The 23,019-nt window shown below is 42.0% G+C and overlaps 1 protein-coding gene across 1 annotated transcript in view; it reads right to left on the bottom strand.

Annotated features, from left to right (window-relative positions):
- SLC17A8 (solute carrier family 17 member 8) overlaps nucleotides 1–14,292 on the bottom strand; it is a 57,944-nt gene extending 43,652 nt beyond the window's left edge. The window contains exon 1 of the mRNA XM_006141381.3: nucleotides 13,936–14,292. Coding sequence (XP_006141443.1) covers nucleotides 13,936–14,036 — 101 coding nt within the window. The 5' untranslated portion in view covers nucleotides 14,037–14,292. The remainder of the gene's footprint in view (nucleotides 1–13,935) is intronic.
- Nucleotides 14,293–23,019: the final 8,727 nt, after the last annotated feature.

Here is a 23,019-nt window from a genome sequence, read left to right as displayed (position 1 = left end):
ATGTAAAACAGCCCTTTCCTGCAAGAGGAAGGACTCCTCTGATGGTGACTGGCTCCTGTCCTCCCCACTGGTCTTGCCAAGACTACTAGTGCTGTAGTGCAGTTGGAATCTAGCCTTTCCTCCTCCCCTCTCTCCTACATAGATAATATGTGGTTGGAACTAGCAGATGGCCTAATGGTTATGTTGCTGGACTCCCACCATTAGACCGTTGTTCGAGTCCTGGACCCAGTGGCTTAAAACTCATGCTGGGCACACGTGTATGCGTGCCCAAAATCCTGAGAGAATGGAGAAGGGACTGTGGTGTGGCCATTCCCTGCCTCTGCGTGGTGGTGGGGGGATGATTTCTCACTTCCTGTCTCTCTTGTCTCTTTCTGTCTCTGTGGTGAGCACACACACACCCTATAGAAAAAAAAAAAAAAAAGGTCTAAATGCCCTCCCATCCTCCTCCAGGCCTTGCCTATTTTCTCTCAATAAGTCTCTCGTGTATCTAACTCTGACTGGGCATGTGCTTTCTCAGAGGCCCTGAACCAGTGCTAGCACCCTCTGTATGATGGTGCCATCTTAGATGACCCAAGAACTGTTAGAGAGAGGCTGCAATGGTATAGGGGGAGGGCAGAAAAGAGGAGAGAGTAGTGAGAAGAGTGTAGGTATCTCAGAAGAAAGGAGGGTGGCTCCCTTGTAGAGCACGTGTAGGTGCCTGATCCAAGTCATCCCTTACAGAACCTGCCCAGTTAGAGACAGGGTGTAGGGATCTGTGAGAAGGGGCCTGGCACAGGGGCCCAGTTCCCCACGCCAAAGTCCCTCAAGGGACCATGGAATCAGGCACAAATGTGGATCAACAATTAGAGAGACCTCTTGAGTCATCCGGGCCCCGTGTACAACCTGGAAGCAGCAGCAGAACTCCAAAATTGACTGAAATTAATTACCTCCAGGCAGATGCCTCAGAATCAGGTTTGATTTGTTTGAAAAATGTTAAAATCATGGGACATTTCTTGTATAGTCTAGCTCAGAGAGGAAAGACTGAGAACTATCTTACTGTAAGATGGAACGGGGTGCCAGGCAGTCAGGTAACTTGGATTTGGTCAGCAGCTCTGCCACTTCTATGAGGGGACTTCAAAAGATTTCATGGAATAGGCCATCTCTGTAGCCTAGGATTAAAGGAGCTATACCCCACATGGCCAACAACGGCTTAAATCCTGGCCCTAGTGGCTTATAAAACATGCCAGCCACGTGTGCATGCATTCCCAAAATGCCAACAGGATAATGAAATAGAAAAGAAGGGATTGTGGAGTGGCTACACTCTATTGAGGGGTGCTTTCTTTCCCCCTCCCTCTCTGTCTCTCTCTCTCTCTCTCTCTTGCAAGTGAACATGCCCTCTGGCAATTGAAAAAGCAATTCTTGGGAAAATGGAATTAAAGTGCAAGTTTATATTGGTGCAAAAACATCTTGAAACCCATGAATAGTTTTTTTATAATATATATTTTCACAAAAAAAAATTGGAAGACGTTTTTTGCCTTAGGGTTCATGCACACACCAGAGAGAGCAACAGACAGACACAGTGAGAGGGAAAGTGAGAAATCCCCTAGGGGGATGGCCATGCCTCAGTCTGTTCTCTTCCATTCTCCTCCCAGGATCTTAGGCATACATGCACACAAGACTGGCATGATTTTCAAGCCACTGGGTCCAGGACTCAAAGCACAGTCAGCTATGTGGGAGTCCTGTGAAGTAACCACTACACCATCTGCTAGCCTCTTCATGAATTTTTTGAAGACCCCCCCTGAGTTAACAGCTGTGAATCTTCGAGCAAGTAGCCTGGCCTTTCTGAATCTCACATTTCTTCATCTGGACAATAAATAAATTATTTCGTGGAGTTATTAAGATTAAATGAGGCACAAACTTATGGTAGTCAGTAGCAAAACTGAATTGCAACACTGGAAGCCACATGGCTGACTACAGGTTCAGAGCCCTGGGTTGACCTGAAAACATGCCAGGTATGTGCACATATGCCCAAGATCCTAAGAAGCTAGAAGGCTGGAGAAGGGCTTTGTAGCATAATGAAACTTCAGGAGGATTTTTCTCTCTCTCTCATATGTGCATACACTCTCTATGAATAAAACAAATAAACTTTAAAAAGATTAAATGAGGCCAGCAGGTAGGCTGGATCCCACATGGCTGACTGCAAGGTTCAAGCCCCAGACCCAGCAGCTTTATAATCATGCCGGACATGTGTGCGTGCATGTCCTAAACCCCAAGAGAGTGAAAAAGAAGAGAGTGCAGTGTGGCCATCCCCCTGGGGGATTCTCTCTCTCTTTCTCTCTCTCTTTTCTTTCTCTGACTCTGGTAAGTGCATATTCCCTATAGCAAAAACAAAAACAAAATAGATTTAATGAGTTTATGCTACAAAGAGTAAAATTTTTACTACCAACAAATGAATAGGCTTGATTAGATGTTAGGGTGTACACCATCACTGGTTTTTTCTTAGCATTTTGTACATTCCTCTGTTAAAGCACTTAGCACGTGGAGCTAGACAGAGTTGTTCCCATCAGTATAGTAGGTAGTGAGTAAATACTTGCTATTTTGCATACAAGAATGAATGAAGGTCTCCCTCTCTGGTCGACTACAGCCACACTGAGGTCAAGATCCATTTCCTCCTCATCCTGGTTCCCAGTAATCAGTGTAATGCTTGCACATAGTGACTGAATGGAATTGGTGGATGGATTCCAGACATTACGTCTGACTTAAAGCACTTACACACAGGGTTCAAAGAAGTCTGCCCAGAAATAATTATTATGAAAGGTGAAAGGGAGGACAAAGTTATTTCAGAATATGAGATGACAAAAAAGAACCCCTAGGCATGGCGTGGTGGTTAGGTGGCTGGATCCCACATATGGCCAACTGTACGATTGCAGTCCCAGACCTGGTGGCTTGAGAAACACACTGGATATGTGGGCAGATGTGCCCAAAAATCCCAAGAGGAGAATAAAGAAGAAGGGATTGCAGCACGGTAACAATCAGATACAGAAGACCTCGTATGCCCAGCATCAGGAGGTCTACCAAACCTGGAAGAAGTTGATGGAAATCATGACCCAGGAAGTGCAGACAAATGGTTTGAAAGAAGTGGTCAATAAACTGCCTCCAGACAGTATTGGAAAAGACGTAGAAAAGGCTTGCCAGTCTATCTTCTCCACGATGTCTATGTCAGAAAAGTAACAATGCCGAAGATGCCCAAGTTTAAACTGGGAAAACTCACAGAACTTTGTGGTGAAGGTAGTAGCTCTGGAAAAGCTACTGGGGATGAGACAGGCACTAAAGTTGAACGAGCTGACAGATATAAATCACCAGTCCAAGAATCTGTATAAAGTTCAGACTTTTAATAGCGACAAATAGAAAGTCCTATTCATGACAAACAAAAAGAAGTGGAGGACTTTACTTATCTGTAAAAAAACATTTATCCCATTTAGTTTTATTTTCTTGTTTACAGTTAGTCTTTTGGATCAGAGAATCTTTATTGTTTCCAGGGTGACACCTGTCATTGTTGTTACTGCAAAATAAACAGCTGCAATCTGTGGGCCCCTGGTCCCTTATACTCTCAGGAAGGGCATGCTCACTATTCACAGAGACAATTGTCCAGTAAACGTCTCAGCCTCAGGGGTCTAATTGCTTAAGATATGCTACCTAGACTTTAGACACTTAAAGAACTATTTATATGCTTGCAATTCCAATTTACTAATTGGAAAGATGTTTTATTTTGTAGGTAATAAAATGAACATTTGGAGCAAAGTGAGCAGAACTTGCTGATAGTTTTGAAGCTTTTCAAATCCATTCAGTTACTTGCTTATGATATTTATTATGGGCTGGAAGTGTCTCCCCAAATTCATATGCTGAAATCCTAATCCCAAAAACCTCAGTATGTGACTGTATTTGAAGATGCAGTGCTTAAAGAGAAATTAAGGTTAGATAAAAAATCCTCAGTGAGGACCAGCAGTTAGTGTAATGGCTATGTCGCTGAAGTCCCATGTAGTCGACCAGGGTTCGAGTCCCAGACCTGGTGGCTTAAACACACACTGGGCGTGTGTGCGTGCGTGCATGTCCAAGATCCCAAGAGGAGAATGGAGGAGGAGGGATTGCAGAATGGCCATTCCCCCTGGGGGGGGGGGGATGATTTCTTGCTTTCTGTCTCTCTGTCTCTCTCTGTCTTTCTGGCAAGTGCATGAGCCCCATAGCAAAAAAAAAATTAAAAGAAATCCTCAAATATATCTCAAAAAAAAGAAAAAAGAAAAAAGAAAAGAAAAGAAAAGAAATCCTCAGCGTGGGCCTAGTATGACTGGTATCCATATAAGAAAGGAGACTTTGGACCCACAGAGAGACACCAGAGATGCTTGTGTTCAGAGGAAAGACAACCTGAGTAAAACACACATGTCCAGAGCCTAACAGGTGGCAAATAATTTCTATAAAGATTCATAGGCCCATGAGATGGATGAAATTCATAATGGTCTGGTGCTTCGGGACATTTCAGAATATTTTCTCAAAAGTAAAGGAAAAGTGGGGCCAGCAGGTGGCATAGTAGTTAAGGGTGCTGGACTCCGTGGTTCTAGTCCTGGATCTGGTGGCTTGCTTTCTCATTTTCTCTCTCTCTTTCTCCCTCTCCGGGCAAATTAAAATATAAATGAAGTTGTTTTTGTTTTCTTTTTAAAATGATATAACTGGGAGGAAATCCCCCCAGTAGGCATAGCTTTGCATCATCAGCTGGTCACCATTTTGTACAGAAAGAGAAACATGTAAAAGTAAGGGTATACATGGATTTATACACAATGGTGAAAGGCTGACTGGTAGTTCAAGACTTGAAAAGAGCAATATTTAAAAAAAAAAAAAGTAAAGGAAAAGTGAATTCAATTTGTAATCTCTACCACTGAAAAAAGAAACACATAGTTTGGTAGACTTCTTTGGTTTTGAAGTCAGTATATTCCACACTTGAGAATATTGTTCTCATTTATTCCATGACATTAGTCAGTTGCAGTGGTGCAGCAGTAATGCAGCACTCTCCTATGCTGAAATCACATGGAAGGTCCTGAGTTAACATCATGAGGTCTCCCTCTACATACCAGACACATGCATGTGTGCCTATGGTATGATCCTGGTTAACTGAGGCTGGGGGGTGGATCATGGCATGAAGACTCTATTGGGGTTACTTCTCTCTCTCTCTTACGAAAGGAATAAATAAACTTTTTTTAAAAAGCACTCCTGCCACTAGCACCATGTTATTCAGCATACTCACAGTAGTAGAAGTCTGGGTAAGATAAGATGCCATACGAAGTTTGGACAAAACCCAGTAAGAGAAATATAGCATAGACTCTTAGAATTGTGGAACAAAGCCATGCCATCTATAATAGAGAAATATATAACATACAAAAAACAGCTGTGCCATGTTACCGAGCTCTGGTAGAGATGCAACATCTGACCACAGGATAGCAAAAGACCATATCATCAAACTACTTATCATGAACTAGGAACTCTCAGACCTACCAAGTCAAAATGTCCATCATAAGATGGAAGTGGTACATCCAGGAACAAATACCAGCAGAGGCACATGACATAAATAAGTTCATGTCAGGGAATCTAGACTCCCATGTGACCCATAACGTCGCACCAATGCCTCTCAGCACACACCCTTAAACTAATGACAAGTGGGATGGGGGGAAACCTGAGCTAGCTCGCAGGTGGACAGCTTGGTACAAAAAATCAAGTTGAAAATGGATTTCAGCTGCACTACGATCCCACGTGGGATGGTGGCTTGAACCTTGAATGACATAACCGGGAGGAAATCCCCCCAGTAGGCATAGCTTTGCATTGTCAGCTGGTCACCATTTTGTACAGAAAGAGAAACATGTAAAGTTAAGGGTATACATGGATTTATACACAGTGGTGAAAGGCAGGTCAAGACTTAAAAAGAGCAATATTGGGAGCAAGACTGGGAAGAAGGAGGTGTGGAGAGGAGACATGTGGATGAGCCTACAAGAGTGGACACAAAGCACAGAACCTTTAGATTGCCCATGAATACAGAGAGCTTCATTTGAAAGAGCACTCACAAGCCAGTGGACAGGCTGACTTGGCCAGCCTCCGCTGCAGGCACCCAGTGCCAGGGCAGTGGACTCATGAATGCTGTAACCAAGGTAGCAGAGATGGAGGCTATGCACAGGCTCCCATTCACCAAGGCTGATCTAGCTGCTTCTGCTGTCAGCAACAAGCCCAATGTGAGCCCTTGATAACAGCCAAACCCTGAAGAAGCAAACCAGCTTCTTGATAGCTAATTTGCTTGATAGCTAATTATTCATATCTAATCATCCTGGAAAGGGTAGTGATTGACCCTGACTTGAGTTGACACATTTTCCATACAGGAGTCTGCCTTTTCAGCCTGCAAGTCCCAGCCAGCATCACTATCTGAGGATTCAAAGTGTCTGATTTGCCCATATGGGATCCCACATATGAAGACACTCAATTTATGGCAAAGTCAGTACAGCAGGGTAAAATGGAGTAGAAAATGGAGTCTACCAGCCCTACCACATACTACACCTTCCAGAAGCTGGCAGCCTCTCAAAGTTGAAGAAGCCTCTTAAAGAGTCAACCAAGGCATCAATCAGGAGACATATCCCTGTGAGGGTAGGGTGGTTCTTTCCTTGGGGATGTGGCATATTCTATGAACTACAGTTATAAACCAATGATCCCAATAGATAGACTACTAATACACAGGTCTGAGAAACAAGAGTGGGAGGCATGTCCCCATTCATCACCATTCCCAGTAACCCATTTCTTCAACTGTAGGTTTTGTGGGTCTAGAAGTCTTAATTCACAAGAAAGCATTCTTTCCCTTGGGAACACAATGGAAATCCCATTAAATACATGGCTATGACTATCACTTTTGTGTCCTTGTGCCAAAACCAGACGGCAAGGTCAGGAGACACCATGGTAGCAAGGGTCATTGTTGCTGATCCACAGGAGGAATTAGGACTGTAGCTTCATTGTGGGAGTAGGAAGAAATATGATCTCCAGGGATGTCTCCTGATACTACCTTATCTAGTTTCAGCTGTGAACAGGCAAATATAGCAACTATGGCCTGATTAGGGGGCATTTTCTGGGTTAACCCACCAGGCGAGTCAATGGAAGTGAAGAGAATCAACCATGGGGTGGGAGCTGGAGTCTGTCCTACTAACACTTCTCTGGAAGCTTCCTCAGCAATTATGACCACAGAGCCTTGGAGAAGCTGGACTAGATGGAGTGAACTTTAAATAAGGAAATAGGTGTGAGCAGGGCAGGAGGCAGACTTCTGTAGTCACTGAAGTTCACTGTCTAGATCCCTTTATCAGGCAGCACACTCTTAAGCTGCCTCACACCTCTACTGCCAGGGTTGCCAATGACTCACACAGCCTCCTTCTCAGGAGAACTGCTGACCCCGTCTACCTCAAAAGGACGACTCGGTCTGTCCCATTTATGTCCAAGAGCTTCCCACTGTGCACCTGGCCCGATGCATTACCTTCATTGATAACTTTCTCCTTTCCCATTTTGCTTTACTCCCTCCCTCCAAAGTTTTTCAGAAAGAACTTTCCTTCCATAAGTCACATTCTAGGCTCATCTAGATCCCTGCCTCAGTGTCTGCTTTTAGGGAACCCTGCCTAGGATAGAGGTGGAGTAAAATAAAGACCATGGAGAAAAATGGAGCAGGGAAGAGTGAAAGGAAGTGGGTGGGAGGAGGAGAGAAGGTGAGCATCACCTTTAGACAGAATGACCAAGAATGATAGGATGATAGAATGACTCTCCTTAGGAGGAGGGTGACCTGTGATGAGAGACTTGAAGAAATTGAGGGAATAAACCATCAGACTATTTGAGAGAAAAGCTTTTGAGCAAAAGGAACAGACAGTGCAAAACCCTGGAGAGGAGTACAAGTTTCATTAGGAGGCTAGTGAGTCCAGAGTGAATGAGGCAGGAAACAGATGTCAAAGAAGTGAGAGAGGCTTCTCAAGGTTCTACAGATCTTACAGGGCCTTGCAGACCTTTACGGCTTTAATTCTGAATGGGGTGGGAAACCTTGGAGAGGTTTTGAGCAGGTAGGTAAGAGGTAACCTGGCTGGGTTTAATAGAATTACTCTCTTACAGTCAAGTTGTCTAAGGCTGTGCAGGTAGGGAAGTAAAGGATGTTGTGACATTTGAAAGTCAGGTTTCAGAGCATGCTTTAACGCACCTGTCTTTGTCAAGGGCAGGAAATGCACAGCTGGTACATATGCGACATCTTCAAAAAGTTTGTGGAAATGCAAAAAATTATGTATTTTAAAACTGCAGCAAATTAAACTCATTTTAATTCCATTTCTTCTACAAAGTCTTGAAAGTCCCTTACATGCTTAATACACAACTGCTGAATGCTAAGGATGGCCATAATGCACAGACTTGTTGTATCTTTGTAAAAGGAAGATACACAGGGGCAGCCCTCTAGGGCTGAATAGAGAATGCCAGATGCCATATGGCCAACCAAGGTTAAAGTTCCAGTCCCAGCTCTGTCAGCCTGAAAAACACTGCAGGCGCACACGGGTCAAAGATCCAAACAGTACGGAGAACTGGAGGGAAAAGGATTATGGCACGACCGGGCTCTCTTGAGTGGTGCGTAGTCTCTCAAATGAATTTTTCTCACCTACTTCATAAAGAAAAATAAAGTATGAGTTTTCTTTTAAACAACTTAAAATAAAAGGAAAATATACTGGGTCATTGGAAAAGTCATTTCTCTTTCACTCATGTGTGCACCTTCGTATTATTATAAATAAAGGAAAAATAATCTTTAGCATATCTGATTTGAAACCCAGATCTGCCATTTATAAGCTCAGTGACCTTCAGCAAGTTACTGAACCTCTTTATGCCTCAGTTTCTTCATCTATAAAATTATAATAGTCCCCTCACCATGGAGTTATTAATAGAACTAAATGGGTTTACAGTATTTGGAATATGCTAAGAGTTCACTTTTTTTTACACATAACTTATTAGCAGGTACCCACATTGTCATTTAACTTGGACAGATCTGTATGTCAATTTCTGGACATTAATTTCCAAGTTTAATGCCTTATATATCATCTGCATTATCCAATGTTAGACAGTAAGTAAGTGTATCTTCTTTCTTCCTGTACCTCTAAAATATTATTTTACCTTTAGCTGATTAATCTTCAGCTGCTTCTTGTCAATGACTATTCTCCAAAAAAGCTAATAATGTCTGACTGTAATCAGCGTTATGTGCCAAACTTTAAATGCTTCCTTGTGCATTTGCCACATTTCTGACCACGAGGAACACTTCATGATTTAAAAGCATCTCAAGCCTTCCATTTAGAAGATGATCTCATCTCAAGTATTATTAGACTGCCATCATTTACATTGCCTGTTAAGTTAGGAAGGTTTTTTTTTAATTTTTAAAGAATTCTTTATTTTCCTTTATTATTATTATTATTATTACTATTTTAGTTGTGCTATAGAGCTTATGCACTCACCAGAGAGAGAGAAAATGAGAAGGCAAGCCAGCAGGTCCAGGACTCAAACCATGGTTGGCCATGTGGGAGCCCAGCACCTCAACCACCCTGCCACCTGCTGACCCCAGAAAGTAGGGGTTTCTAACTTCTGAATATTCCTGCCCTTACAAAATGAAAAAGAGTTTTTTGTGATCCACTGGGGTTTTGTTTGTTTTTATTATTTATTTGGTTTTTTTTTTTGGTTTTGGTTTTGGGGTTTTTTTTGTTTGTTTGTTTGTTTTTTAGCGTTCTTTTACTTATTCATCGTCATTACTTTTATAAAGGAAAAATAATCTTTAGCATATCTGATTTGAAACCCAGATCTGCCATTTATAAGCTCAGTGACCTTCAGCAAGTTACTGAACCTCTTTATGCCTCAGTTTCTTCATCTATAAAATTATAATAGTCCCCTCACCATGGAGTTATTAATAGAACTAAATGGGTTTACAGTATTTGGAATATGCTAAGAGTTCACTTTTTTTTACACATAACTTATTAGCAGGTACCCACATTGTCATTTAACTTGGACAGATCTGTATGTCAATTTCTGGACATTAATTTCCAAGTTTAATGCCTTATATATCATCTGCATTATCCAATGTTAGACAGTAAGTAAGTGTATCTTCTTTCTTCCTGTACCTCTAAAATATTATTTTACCTTTAGCTGATTAATCTTCAGCTGCTTCTTGTCAATGACTATTCTCCAAAAAAGCTAATAATGTCTGACTGTAATCAGCGTTATGTGCCAAACTTTAAATGCTTCCTTGTGCATTTGCCACATTTCTGACCACGAGGAACACTTCATGATTTAAAAGCATCTCAAGCCTTCCATTTAGAAGATGATCTCATCTCAAGTATTATTAGACTGCCATCATTTACATTGCCTGTTAAGTTAGGAAGGTTTTTTTTTAATTTTTAAAGAATTCTTTATTTTCCTTTATTATTATTATTATTATTACTATTTTAGTTGTGCTATAGAGCTTATGCACTCACCAGAGAGAGAGAAAATGAGAAGGCAAGCCAGCAGGTCCAGGACTCAAACCATGGTTGGCCATGTGGGAGCCCAGCACCTCAACCACCCTGCCACCTGCTGACCCCAGAAAGTAGGGGTTTCTAACTTCTGAATATTCCTGCCCTTACAAAATGAAAAAGAGTTTTTTGTGATCCACTGGGGTTTTGTTTGTTTTTATTATTTATTTGGTTTTTTTTTTTGGTTTTGGTTTTGGGGTTTTTTTTGTTTGTTTGTTTGTTTTTTTAGTTTTGTTGTAGGTTATGTGCTTGAGAGAGATAGACAGAGAAAGAAAATGACTAGTAACTCCTGAGGGGATGGCCACACCACACTGCAATCCCTTCTCCACCACTCTTCTCTCAGGATTCTGAGCATGCACCCACATGCTGCTTCTTGTCAATGACTATTCTCCAAAAAAGCTAATAATGTCTGACTGTAATCAGCGTTATGTGCCAAACTTTAAATGCTTCCTTGTGCATTTGCCACATTTCTGACCACGAGGAACACTTCATGATTTAAAAGCATCTCAAGCCTTCCATTTAGAAGATGATCTCATCTCAAGTATTATTAGACTGCCATCATTTACATTGCCTGTTAAGTTAGGAAGGTTTTTTTTTAATTTTTAAAGAATTCTTTATTTTCCTTTATTATTATTATTATTATTACTATTTTAGTTGTGCTATAGAGCTTATGCACTCACCAGAGAGAGAGAAAATGAGAAGGCAAGCCAGCAGGTCCAGGACTCAAAACATGGTTGGCCATGTGGGAGCCCAGCACCTCAACCACCCTGCCACCTGCTGACCCCAGAAAGTAGGGGTTTCTAACTTCTGAATATTCCTGCCCTTACAAAATGAAAAAGAGTTTTTTGTGATCCACTGGGGTTTTGTTTGTTTTTATTATTTATTTGGTTTTTTTTTTTGGTTTTGGTTTTGGGGTTTTTTTTGTTTGTTTGTTTGTTTTTTTAGTTTTGTTGTAGGTTATGTGCTTGAGAGAGATAGACAGAGAAAGAAAATGACTAGTAACTCCTGAGGGGATGGCCACACCACACTGCAATCCCTTCTCCACCACTCTTCTCTCAGGATTCTGAGCATGCACCCACATGCTGCTTCTTGTCAATGACTATTCTCCAAAAAAGCTAATAATGTCTGACTGTAATCAGCGTTATGTGCCAAACTTTAAATGCTTCCTTGTGCATTTGCCACATTTCTGACCACGAGGAACACTTCATGATTTAAAAGCAGTGTGTCTTTTCAAGCTGGGTTGGGGACTTGAACCACAAAGTTGGTCATATGAGATATAGTGCCTCAACCTCCACACCACATGCTGGCCCATGATGTACTTTTCAATTTGCTCTGTTTTGTTTTTACATTGGATTCTGTCAACTGATTTTATGTGAAAATCAACAGGAAGAGGAAAAAATGAGCCATTATATGTCAGGCTGTAGGCAGGGAGGGCAATTCACAGATAATTACTTTATAGACTCATGGTAAATACCAAGTGTGTGGCAGTGCTAGTCTCAGTAATTCTACTCCAAGACCCCTAGAACTGAGAATCAGCTTAGATGGCCAGGCAAGTAATTCCATTTCTTCCTTTCTCCGCCAATAGTTTCTCTCAAGATTACTAAAAGAAGTTAGATTACAGCTCTATATTTTTCTAAAGTCATTCTACAATCATGACAACAATGACAATATCTAGCATTCGTTTAGTGCCTTGTCTAGCTCAAGCATTGTGATAGCAGTTTTTCTATTGCTCTGTGACTCAATATTGAGGAAAATGTTCAGATTCCTAGAAACATCGTTCGATTTTGGGTTGAGGCTGCACAACTTGGAAATTACTAAATTTGTTATATCCTAAGCAAATCATTGTAGTAAACAAAAAAGGTCTTCATTATTTGGGATCATCTAATCAAATATAGCAAAACCAGCTCTTAGGATGTTTCCTATCAAAAAATGCAATTCAATTAAAAAAAATTAAACCAAAGTTTGCAAAGAAAATTCTGAAGTATTTTTTAGACTACATAAACGAAGGCAGAATTTGGTGTGGTCCAACATCAGTTTTTACTCTGGCCTTTGCTAGATTCCTTTGTTCTCTTTCAGATAAGCCAATTAAGCCATTGAGGTTTCTTTCTGCAATTCTAATCAAACAAAATCCACTACATGAAGAAGTTACCTGGGGAGTGCAAAACAGGAGGATAAAACACTCTAAAAATATTATTATAATCATTGTCTATATTTGGCTAGTTTATGCTACTGTCTCTGTGCTAGGTTCTCACCTATAAATAACAATTCAGTATAGTTCTGATTGAAGCCTCTTTGTTTTTAATTACTAAGTTAATAAGGTGCCTAACTCCATTCTTTCCCAGTGAAAGCTCATCAAGAGTAATGTAATAGAAAATCAACACTGACAGGAGCACATGTGTTATAAAACACAAGAAGTGGAATGAATCTCAGCCTAGAAATGTCCTTTCAACCCAAAAGTTTTTAAATTTAAGATATAGCATAGGAAAGTTGAAAAGAAGATGCTAGGTGGCCTTTTCACTCACCAGGATTCAAAATAACCATTCAAACATGAGAAAATCTTACCAAGGATATTTTTCACCTATATTTATATCAAAGCAATAAAGGGGTTATTTTATCCTGCACAAAAGGATGACTTATGAATTCATCTATAAAACCCGAGAAGGCATTAACTAAACCTATAAATATTCACAAATTAAAATGTCACATTGATTCATTCATTGTTGGCAAGCTCCTTCCAATCATAAATTCTATTTTTAAAAAATTCACTTTTTAGTTTGGACTAAAATCTCCTTCACTTCAGTGATAGTACCTGATGTTTTCTCACTGTTATCATGTGATACTTTCTGCCTGAAAGAAAACTCATTTTAAAAGTTACCTTGTGTAACTATTCTCCTTGAAAACTATACCATCAGGAACTGCCTTACATATTTATTTTAACCAGCTTTTAAAAACGGCAAACATCCCATTTTTATTATGGTAGAAAATGAAGAAAAAGACTCTTTAAAGTTATTTCAGCTTAAAGCATAACTCCACTTGTCATTACTATTGAATTAACATGAAGCATCATCTCCCGAAAGCTCTAATCCAATGTTGAACATACCACACACAATATTACTATTACTGGTAAGTACTGATAATGCTATATAATCTGAATACCCGTCTTGGTATTTTCCTAGTTCAATACTTTTAATGTTTTTTTTTCCTCCAAGCATGGATTGCTAGAGCTTGAAGGGACTCCAGAACTCATCTGTTATAATCTGACCACTCCGTACACCCCCTCATTAATCTGTTTTAAAACACCTCACACACAGTCTCACACACAATGCGAAGCTACTCAGAAATAAACCTAAAGTTTGCATTTCAACTTTACCTTTGTAAAATCCCCAGTGAATTTCCAACAGCGTTCTTCACTCCTTCTTTCCCAGGTTTCAAAATTTTTTCTTTGAAGGTATCAAATGCTTTGAAAGGCATTTTGAATGTGTGGAGGGGGCGGGTGCCTTGCAGCCTTTAACAATCAGTATCAGAAATTGTCATCCTTTCTATTTCCAGCATGAGGACCACTCTGTTTCCCTGATGAACACCTGGAAATCAGTTCTCATGGGGGTAACTGCTAAAAATCAAAAAGGAGATGAAACCAAGAATAAGACAAGTCCTTCCTCTCCCCCTCAAAAAGAAAAGAGAGAGAGACAGAGGGAGAGGCACCAAGAGTTGTCTTGCCTGGTTGGGAATTCAGTCCTTGCAAAAGCTACCAGCTCAGCAGCAGCCTGTGGCCGCTGTCTCAGGCAGCCACTCTCAGACTGAGCGCAGCCTCTCTCCCTCCTGGGCTGCAGCTGGAGAAGTGAAGTGGGCTCCAGCCCCCAGGAGTCCCCAGACCAGCAGCAGCATCTGTAGTCTCGCTATAGCCCCTTCCGCCACTGCCCACCACATCCCCCTGGTGCCCCACCCCAGCACGTGGCTCTCGCCGAGGGATCCCGTCCAAGATGATGCTATAGTAACTAGCACAATACCTGCCCGTATTAATGGGCTCTCAGCCAGAGCAGGCACCCAGAGTGAGGTTTATGAAACATTTACAAGTCCTCTGCTTTTCTGAGGTCTGGCTCTACAGACAGGCTCTCAGCCACCATGCCATGTCTTCCTTCTCCTCATCTGAGGCAGTCAGTAGCATGGATGTGGTCCCTTGGAGGAACACTTGCACTGGACTAGGCTAAATGCAAAGTCCAGGCCACAAACATCTATGAGGGTATTTATTTGCTTCTGACCAAGGGAGCAGACTCATTCCAAGTATGGTATGTAGATGCCACTGAGACCTTCTATAGGAGACATCTGAGCCGCCCTGGAACCTAGAACTCTCCGCTGGCTCCTCATTGTTCTCAGACAAAAAATAAAAAATTCTTTATCATGGCACTGGAGGCACCCTCCAGGGGATCCCAGCCTTGTTCCTTGTCACTTTGATTTCCAGTCAGCATTTCTTTGAACTCTGCAGGCTTCCTAGTGCTCTGGGTTTACTCAAGCTGTACTCCCTACCTGGGTAATTCTTGAGATTTTTTTTTTTAATACCAGAGGGTGTGTACACTTAGAATGTACCCCTCAAGGGCCTGTTCATGCTGCAATCCCTCCTCCCATCCTCCATCCCATCAGGATCCTGGGTATGCCTGTGCACCTGACATGTTTTTTTAAAAAAAATTTTTAGAAAGATTTTTGCTATAGGGCACGTGCACTCACCGGAGAGACAGAGACAGAAAGTGAGAAACCACCTCCCAGGGGGGATGACCACACTGTAATCCCTTCTCCTCCATTCTCCTCTTGGGATTTTGGGCACACACACAAATGTGCTGAGAATGAGTTTCAAGCCACTGTGTCTGGGACTCGAACTACAGTCGACTAAGTGGGAATCCAGTGATGTAACCATTACACCATCTGCTAGTCCCAACACCTGACATGTGTTTCAAACTGTTGAAGTGGGACTCCAACTCTGGTTAGCCATAAGAGATTCAGCTTCTTCTGTACAGGGCTCAACCACAGTACTATAGGACCAGCCTCCAGGGATTCAATTACCCTGAGACATCATGACCTCTAGCACTGCACAGGAAAGGTGAGATGTCCTTCCTCCATGTCTCTAAATCACCTGTCCTCTGCCCCAGCAGGACCTGGCAGCTAGCAGGTATAACATAAATACTTGTCGCACTGGAGCTGAAATATCACACGTTGCTCCATTTGTGGGCAGTGAGATGATGCCTCTCTAAATCTGTGTGTGATGCCGCTGTGAGAAACAGCCTTTCTCTGCCAGACGCCAGTGCTCCCATCCCCCAGGCTATACGTGACAGACAAATCATGTACTGTAGGCTCTTGGGTTCCTCAGGAGTCATTTCCACAGGACCAGTCATTGTTATACTGCAGGCCATATCCTCTGAGGTCTGAATTAAATTCATCTAAATCGGAGCTGAATACTGGGGTGGTTACATACTGCAGATACCTGCTGAGCTCATGCGAGGGTCCAAACTCTGTGTTAAGCGCTTTTTATAGAGCATCACAATCTTCCCAGTGCTGGTTTGTGGTTAGTAACTTCTTATTTTCCCCTATTTTATTCACAAGCAACTGAGCAAAGAGAAGTTGGACTTGCCTGAGTTCACAGTAAGTAGCAAGGCCCCGTTTCAGATCTAGATGTCAGCAGCCCTGCTCAGTCCTGTAGTCTCTCCTTCTCCTCTCCCCTTTCCCCCTTTTCTTCTCCCTCCCTCACCTCCCTTTCTCTCCCACTCTCTTCCTCTGTTACTCCTCCCTTCCCTTCCTCTCTCTCTCTCTCTCTCTCTCAAGGTTTTTGTGACAGGGCTCCTGCAGTAACCAGAGGAAGGCAATGAAGGGGAAACTGAGAAATTATCCTTCTCCCCCCCACCACGAAAGATGGCCATGCAATCCCATCTCCTCCATTGTCTTCCTGGGATTTTAAGTAAACACAAGTGCCCAGTGTGATTTTCAAGCTGCCAGCTTTGAGACTTGATTCACTGTCCACCACGTTGTAGGTCAGAGCCTTTACCACCATCCTACCTGCTGGCCTCAGCCTTTCCTTCCTTGCTTTCTATACACACACTTTATGGAGGTATATTTTTCATTTTATTTAACTCACTTACTTTAAGTGGGCAATTCAATTTGTGCCACCATCACCATTAAGCAGGGATTTTTTTTTTTTCATTTTTTTTTAGAGGTTTTTGCTATAGGGCCTGTGCGCTTGCCAGACAGACAGAGAGAGACAGAGAGACAGAAAGCGAGAAATCACCCCCCAGGGGAGATGACCATGCTGCAATCCCTTCTCCTCCTTTCTCCTCTTGGGATCTTGGGCACACACGCACACGCGCCCGGCGTGAGTTTTAAGCCACCGGGTCAGGGACTTGAACAGCGGTCGACTACATGGGAGTCCAGCAACATAGCCATTACGTTAAGTGCTGTTCCTAAGCAGGGATTTTTTGTTCTTATTAAATTTTGCCAGAGAGCATGTGTGCTCACTAGACAGAGACAGAGAGAAGGAAAGCAAGAATGCACCTCTCAACTCCTCCCTCATGGGGCATGGTCATGCTGCAATCGCTTCTCTTCCATTTCTCATTTTCAAGATTTGGGGTATGTAAGAACATGTGCCTAGCATATTTCTCAATCTGCCAGTCTGGGGCTTGGAACGTAATGTTGGCAATGTGAATGCAACCACTTCAACCACAATGCTCTCCAAAACATTTTCAAACATCCCTCTTGATTTTCACAACAAGCCTGTGAAACAAAATGAGAAGAAAATAAATCAAGACTCAAATGTTTCACAAGGTAACGTGGCAGTAGATTAGGGAGCTGGGACGAGGTCCTAAGGCTCATTTTCTAAGCTTGTACCACAATGCCACACAGTGCCTTGGGATCCTATACTACTACTGAGGGTGGTAAAGAGTGCCTTAGGATCTTTGTGCCTTTAAAACTTTGTCAAGCAACTGCCTATAGGTAAGCTTGTGTCGGCTACCGAGGACATCTTTTAAAATAATGTGCTCGTTTTAAGATTATATACTAATATGCTTTCATTAAAAATTCCACTAACGGGGCCAGCAGGTAACAAAGGGGCTAAGGTGCTGGACTATTACATTGTCAACAGCAGTTCAAGTCTCAAACCTTGGTGGCTTGAAAATCGCACTTGGTGCATGTGTGTGTATCCCAAAATCCTGAGAGGAGAAAGGGTACGAGATTGTGGTGTGGCCATTTCCCCTGGGAGGTGATTTCTCACTTTTCCCTTCTTTGTCTCTCTCTGGTGAGCGCACACATCCTGTAACAAAAACAAAACAAACAAAAATCCCACTAGAAATTGGGGAAAACTGACAGTAAAAAGAAATTAACATAAAACACTGATATACTAGATCCTGAGTTAAAATGTCACCACCCACCCCAATCTGAGTTAGACACATAAGGGGACGCTAATGGGAATCTTTAGCTCATGCTATCGTAACTGTTTTTGAATCTGTCTTTCTGACTTGAGTTTGTTTTTGAGATTTTCCCTATTGGGTGCATGCGCTCAATGAAGAGACAAAGAGAGACAAAGAGACAGAAAGCGAGAAATCACCTCTTGGGGAGATGGCCACACTATAATCCCTTCTTCTCCATTCTCCTCTTGGGATTTTGGACATGGATGCACATGCATCTAGCGTGAGTCTTAAGCCACTGGGTCCGGGACTCGAATTATGGCTGACTACATGGGAGTCCAGTAACGTAACCATTACGCCATCTGCTTGTCCCCGACTTAAGTGTTATTACCTTTCTTCTCACAAAGAGAAAAGTGGATATGACAAAATATCAATAGTTGAACAGATACTCAGTTGTCAGCAAAGTCACGATGGATTTTTGCATAGAAAAACACAGCCTGGCTTCCCTGACACCTAATAGATACTAACCTCATTTTACATATGACGAAAGTTAGGTTCATTGAAGAACTTATCCAAGGTGGAGCCAGAATTCAAACCACCTGATCACAAATGTTCACTTTATTCCTACAAGCTGTTTCCAGTCCACAACAAAATACTGTTAGTTCCATTAATTTAGGATTTCTTTACACAGCACAGCATTAGACTTGAGTATTTCACTTTAATTACAGAAGTCAAGGATTTACTTAGAATATGACTTCTTTATATTTATGAAACACTCTTAACTCTCTTCTTCACTGTTCCTTGGAGTCTTATAACTAACTACACATAGATGTGGCTTAGGTAGACTCCATTTTCCTGTTGAAGCCAAAGGTGTGGAGAAGACCAGTGAAGTCTTGAAGTATCAGGCAGAGATGGGATAAGAAATACCCATCTACTCACTAGCTTGCTGCCTTTGGTTGCCTTTAACAAGTTACTTATCATTTAATATGGAGAATATCACTCTCCAGGGCCCCTAACATAAAATATTCAATTATTTATTTTTAACTGACAGAGAACACATCCATTTGCCAGAAAGATGGAAAGAGCGCACGTGATTGAGCACCCCCAAGGGGGCATGGTCACACTGCAATCCTTTCTCCTCCATTTGTCCATCCTGTTGGGAGTTTGGACACACACGTATGCACACATGCCCAGTGTTTTTCAAGTCACAAGGGGTAGGATTCAAATCTCAGTCAGACATATAAGATCCAGCTCTTAACCACTAGGCTCTGGGGCCAACTCTCAGTTACCAGTTTTTGAGGCTGTTTTCTGACTGCAAAGGCAGATGCCATTACTTATTTTTCTTTAACATGTGTTACTTCCTGTATGCTCTATTTTAGTTCATACTTAAGTGTGAAGTCCCCCTTGTTTGGAAATGAAAAAATATTAGCTCCTTTTCTTTAGGATAGCTGCAGAGTAAAAACACTTTAGTTTTGCTTTACATAGCATGTATCACCTGTGACTTGAGAAAAAAAAAATCAAGGATATTTAGGTTGGGTTCAAGAACAAAACATCCTAGGGAACCAGCAGTTAGCGTCGCTGGACTCCCACGTAGTCAACCGCGGTTCGCGTCCCGGACCCGGTGGCTTAAAACTCACGCAGGGCACGTGTGTGTGCGTGCCCAAGATCCCGAGACGAGAATGGAGGAGAAGGGATTGCGGCGTGACCATCCCCTCTGGAGGGTGATTTCTCGCTTTCTGTCTCTCTGTCTCTGTCTGTCTGGCGAGCGCATGGGCCCTATAGCAAAAACCTCTCAAAAAAAAAAAAAAATCCTAGAACATCTGGTAATTTAGTAAATGCCACTGGATCATAATAATGCAAACTGAAATGTTAGGGGAAGGGAAGCTAAGAGGATCATTTGGACTTTTATCACCTTCACTTGTCTTAGAGGTGCAAATGTAACCTTGAGTGTCAAGGTAATAGAGCAGTTAGCAGGGTTAATATTTAGGGTATCTAGAATCAAGATGGAACAAATGCATACACCTTTGTAAGGATTTCTTGTCAGGGCCTACACTTTCATAGATTTAATTTCACACACCAGATAGCTTCCTCTGCCTATTCATGCTCAAGAAACGTACCTCTAAAAGGGCTAATGTCATCATGAACTATTATTTGGGAGACAGTGACATCTTCTGGTAGTTTATAGACTAAATATATTATGCCAGACATTTCCCCCCAGAAACCAGCCAGTATATTTTTCTTTTTCTTCTTCTTTAATCATGATAACAGTGAGTGCACATGCACAGAAGAGAGAGAAGAACACCTTCCCAAGGGCTGGTCATGACGCAATCCCCTTCCTCCAGCCCTCCAGCACGTCAGATCCTGGATGTACAAGCCCAGCATGTTTCAGGCTGAACTTTAGTCACCATATGGGATCACATTTCTCCTAAGCAACGACTTACTCTGCACTAAGGAGCCAGCCCACCAGCCTTTGTTTTAAATGTATTGAGCCCCTATATGTGGATTCTTAAATTTCTGAAATATTTAATGAAATAAAACTTTATAAACATAACATTGCTATTTTGTTCCTTTCCTTGCTGTAATCCTTGACTCTAGTAGAAAATATTTTAAGTAGCTAACATTCTTTTGAGAGATTTTTGCCAGAGAGACAGAGAGAGAGAAAAAGAGAGAAATCACAACCCAGGGGGGATGGCCTCGCCACAGTCCTTTCTTCTCCATTCTTCTCTTGGGATCTTGGGCATGCACGCACATGCATTGGGCATGAGTTTTAAGCCGCCAGGTCAAGGACTCAAACCACGGTCTACTATGTGGGAGCCCAGTGATGTAACCATTATGCCATCTGCTGGTCCCCCATTAATTCTTTTCTTTATAATTAAAAGTTACCTGACCTATTATTATTATTATTACTTTTTTTTTTTTTTAATTTTTAGTTAGCCATAGGGCTCACTGCACTCACTGGGGAGAGATGAGGTAGCAGGTGTGGAGCTGGTAATCGTTCTCCTCTGGAGACTCTGAGTATGCACACTCACGCCCAGCCTGGTTTTCAAGCCACGGAGTACAGTCAGTCATGTGGGATCCAGCCACCTTAACCATCTGCCACCTGGCAGGCCCCAGGTTTCTCTTAATTCATGCAGTTTTCATCTATTTTCAGAATGCAGAAGGACTTTGGGAGTTCCTGCTCATCACCTCCCTATTATGTCCAACTTAATATGGGGAAATGTGATTCCAACATTTGGTAACATTAAAAAAATTTTTTAAAAGACTTCTCACAAGGGAACCAGCAGTTAGTGTAATGGCTATGTCGCTGGACTCCCATGTAGTCGACCGCGGTTCGTGTCCCGGACCCGGTGGCTTAAAACTCACGCCGGGCGCATGTGCGTGCGTGCCCAAGATCCCGAGAGGAGAATGGAGGAGAAGGGATTGTGGCGTGACCATCCCCCCTGGGGGGTGATTTCTCGCTTTCTGTCTCTATGTCTCTCTCTGTCTGTCTGGCGAGCGCACGCGCCCTACAGTGAAAATCTCTCAAAAATAAAAAAAAAGACTTCACACAAAACTAAGCCTAGGCCCTGTCTCTTCTAAGAAGCCTTCCCGATTGCCCTAGATTGGCTGTCCTTACTATGTAGATCTGTCACAGCATGTCACACTGATCTGTAATCATCTGCTTACTCGGCTACCTTTGTACCCACAGTGCAAATTCCTTGAGGGAAAGGACTCTCATTCCTATTTGTCTCAAGAACCTCACAGTGCCAAGCCTATAATATACCTATTGCCTACTTTTTTGAAGAGTATGTGTGTATTCAAATCACACTAGATGAGACTACTTGGACTTCATTCAAGCGGAGACTATTTCAGGGATCTATGCTCATCATGAGGATCCTCACCATGACGACAGCCAATGAATATCCTTTACACACTTTCACGTCATGAAATCCTAATAAGCCTCTATAGTGTGATCTTCATTTTACAGCTGGGAAAACTTGTTCTGGTCAGTTAGCGAAAGAGACAAGATTTAAACTCATTCAGTCCGTGCAACTGTCCTACTTACATCCTACCTCTTTCCAAAATGAGTTTCTATGGACATAATACAAGTCTTTTTTAAAATTTGCCAGAAGGCGCATGCAGAGCAAGAAAGCACTTCCCAAGAGAGTGTGGTCATGTCACAATCCCTTCTCCACCCTGTTGGGATTTTGGGTACAGGTGCACATGTGTCTAGCATGTTTTTCAAGCTGCCAGGGCCAGTATTCAAATCATGCTGTTGGCTATGCAAGATCCAGCTCCCTTAACCACCAGGCTACAGGGTGTCCCAGAAATCTTTTTAAAAAATAAACAAAAGAAAGGAAATAAATCAGGGCAAAGGAGAAACAAGGATTAAAAAAAAAATTAGATAAAGCCAGATAGTAAATATCAAATAGTGCATACTATAAACATCCTATACATTTGCTATAGGTGGACTACAAATTTGGCAGACCTTCTTAGCTGTAATACCTGAGAGTTGCTTAGAAGCCTATTTACCCCTAAACTAAAACTTTCTGTGGTCTTCAAAGAGTCTACGCATGTTAGAGTGAAGGGGCAGCATCACCCGTGGCATGTATGTAAGTTTCATAACATAGTCCAAAGCTAAGCAAGGTAAAGGAAACTTGATATGTAATCAAAACAAGGGAACCCAGCCAGGCACATGGGTCTTCACAGGGGGCTTACATTAACTCAGAATTTCTAGAGAAACTGGGTATAAAGTAACTAAAATCTGCTTATATCATTATACATTTCAAAAGTCCTTTTAGAAAGGAAAGATTTAGGGGACCATCAGATGATGTAATGGTAATGTCGCTGGACTCCCACGTAGGTCTTGACCATGGCTCAAGTCCCTGACCTAGTAGCTTCAAACTCACACTGGCACTTAAGCCCAGAATCCTGAGAAGAGACTACAGAAGGGATTGTGGTATGGCCATTACCTCTGGGAGAGTGATTTCTCACTTTCTATCTCTGTCTTTCTGGCAAGCATATGTACCCTATAAGTAAAAAAATCTCTCAAAAAAAAGGGGAAAGATTTAATATGGCTTAAGTTTATATAA

This window comes from Tupaia chinensis, unplaced genomic scaffold (genome assembly GCF_000334495.1).
Source record: "Tupaia chinensis unplaced genomic scaffold, TupChi_1.0 Scaffold000054_1, whole genome shotgun sequence".
NCBI classification, from domain to species: domain Eukaryota; kingdom Metazoa; phylum Chordata; class Mammalia; order Scandentia; family Tupaiidae; genus Tupaia; species Tupaia belangeri.
The sequence above is the reverse complement of the archived record's forward strand: the minus strand, read 5'-3'. Positions and strand labels throughout refer to the sequence as shown.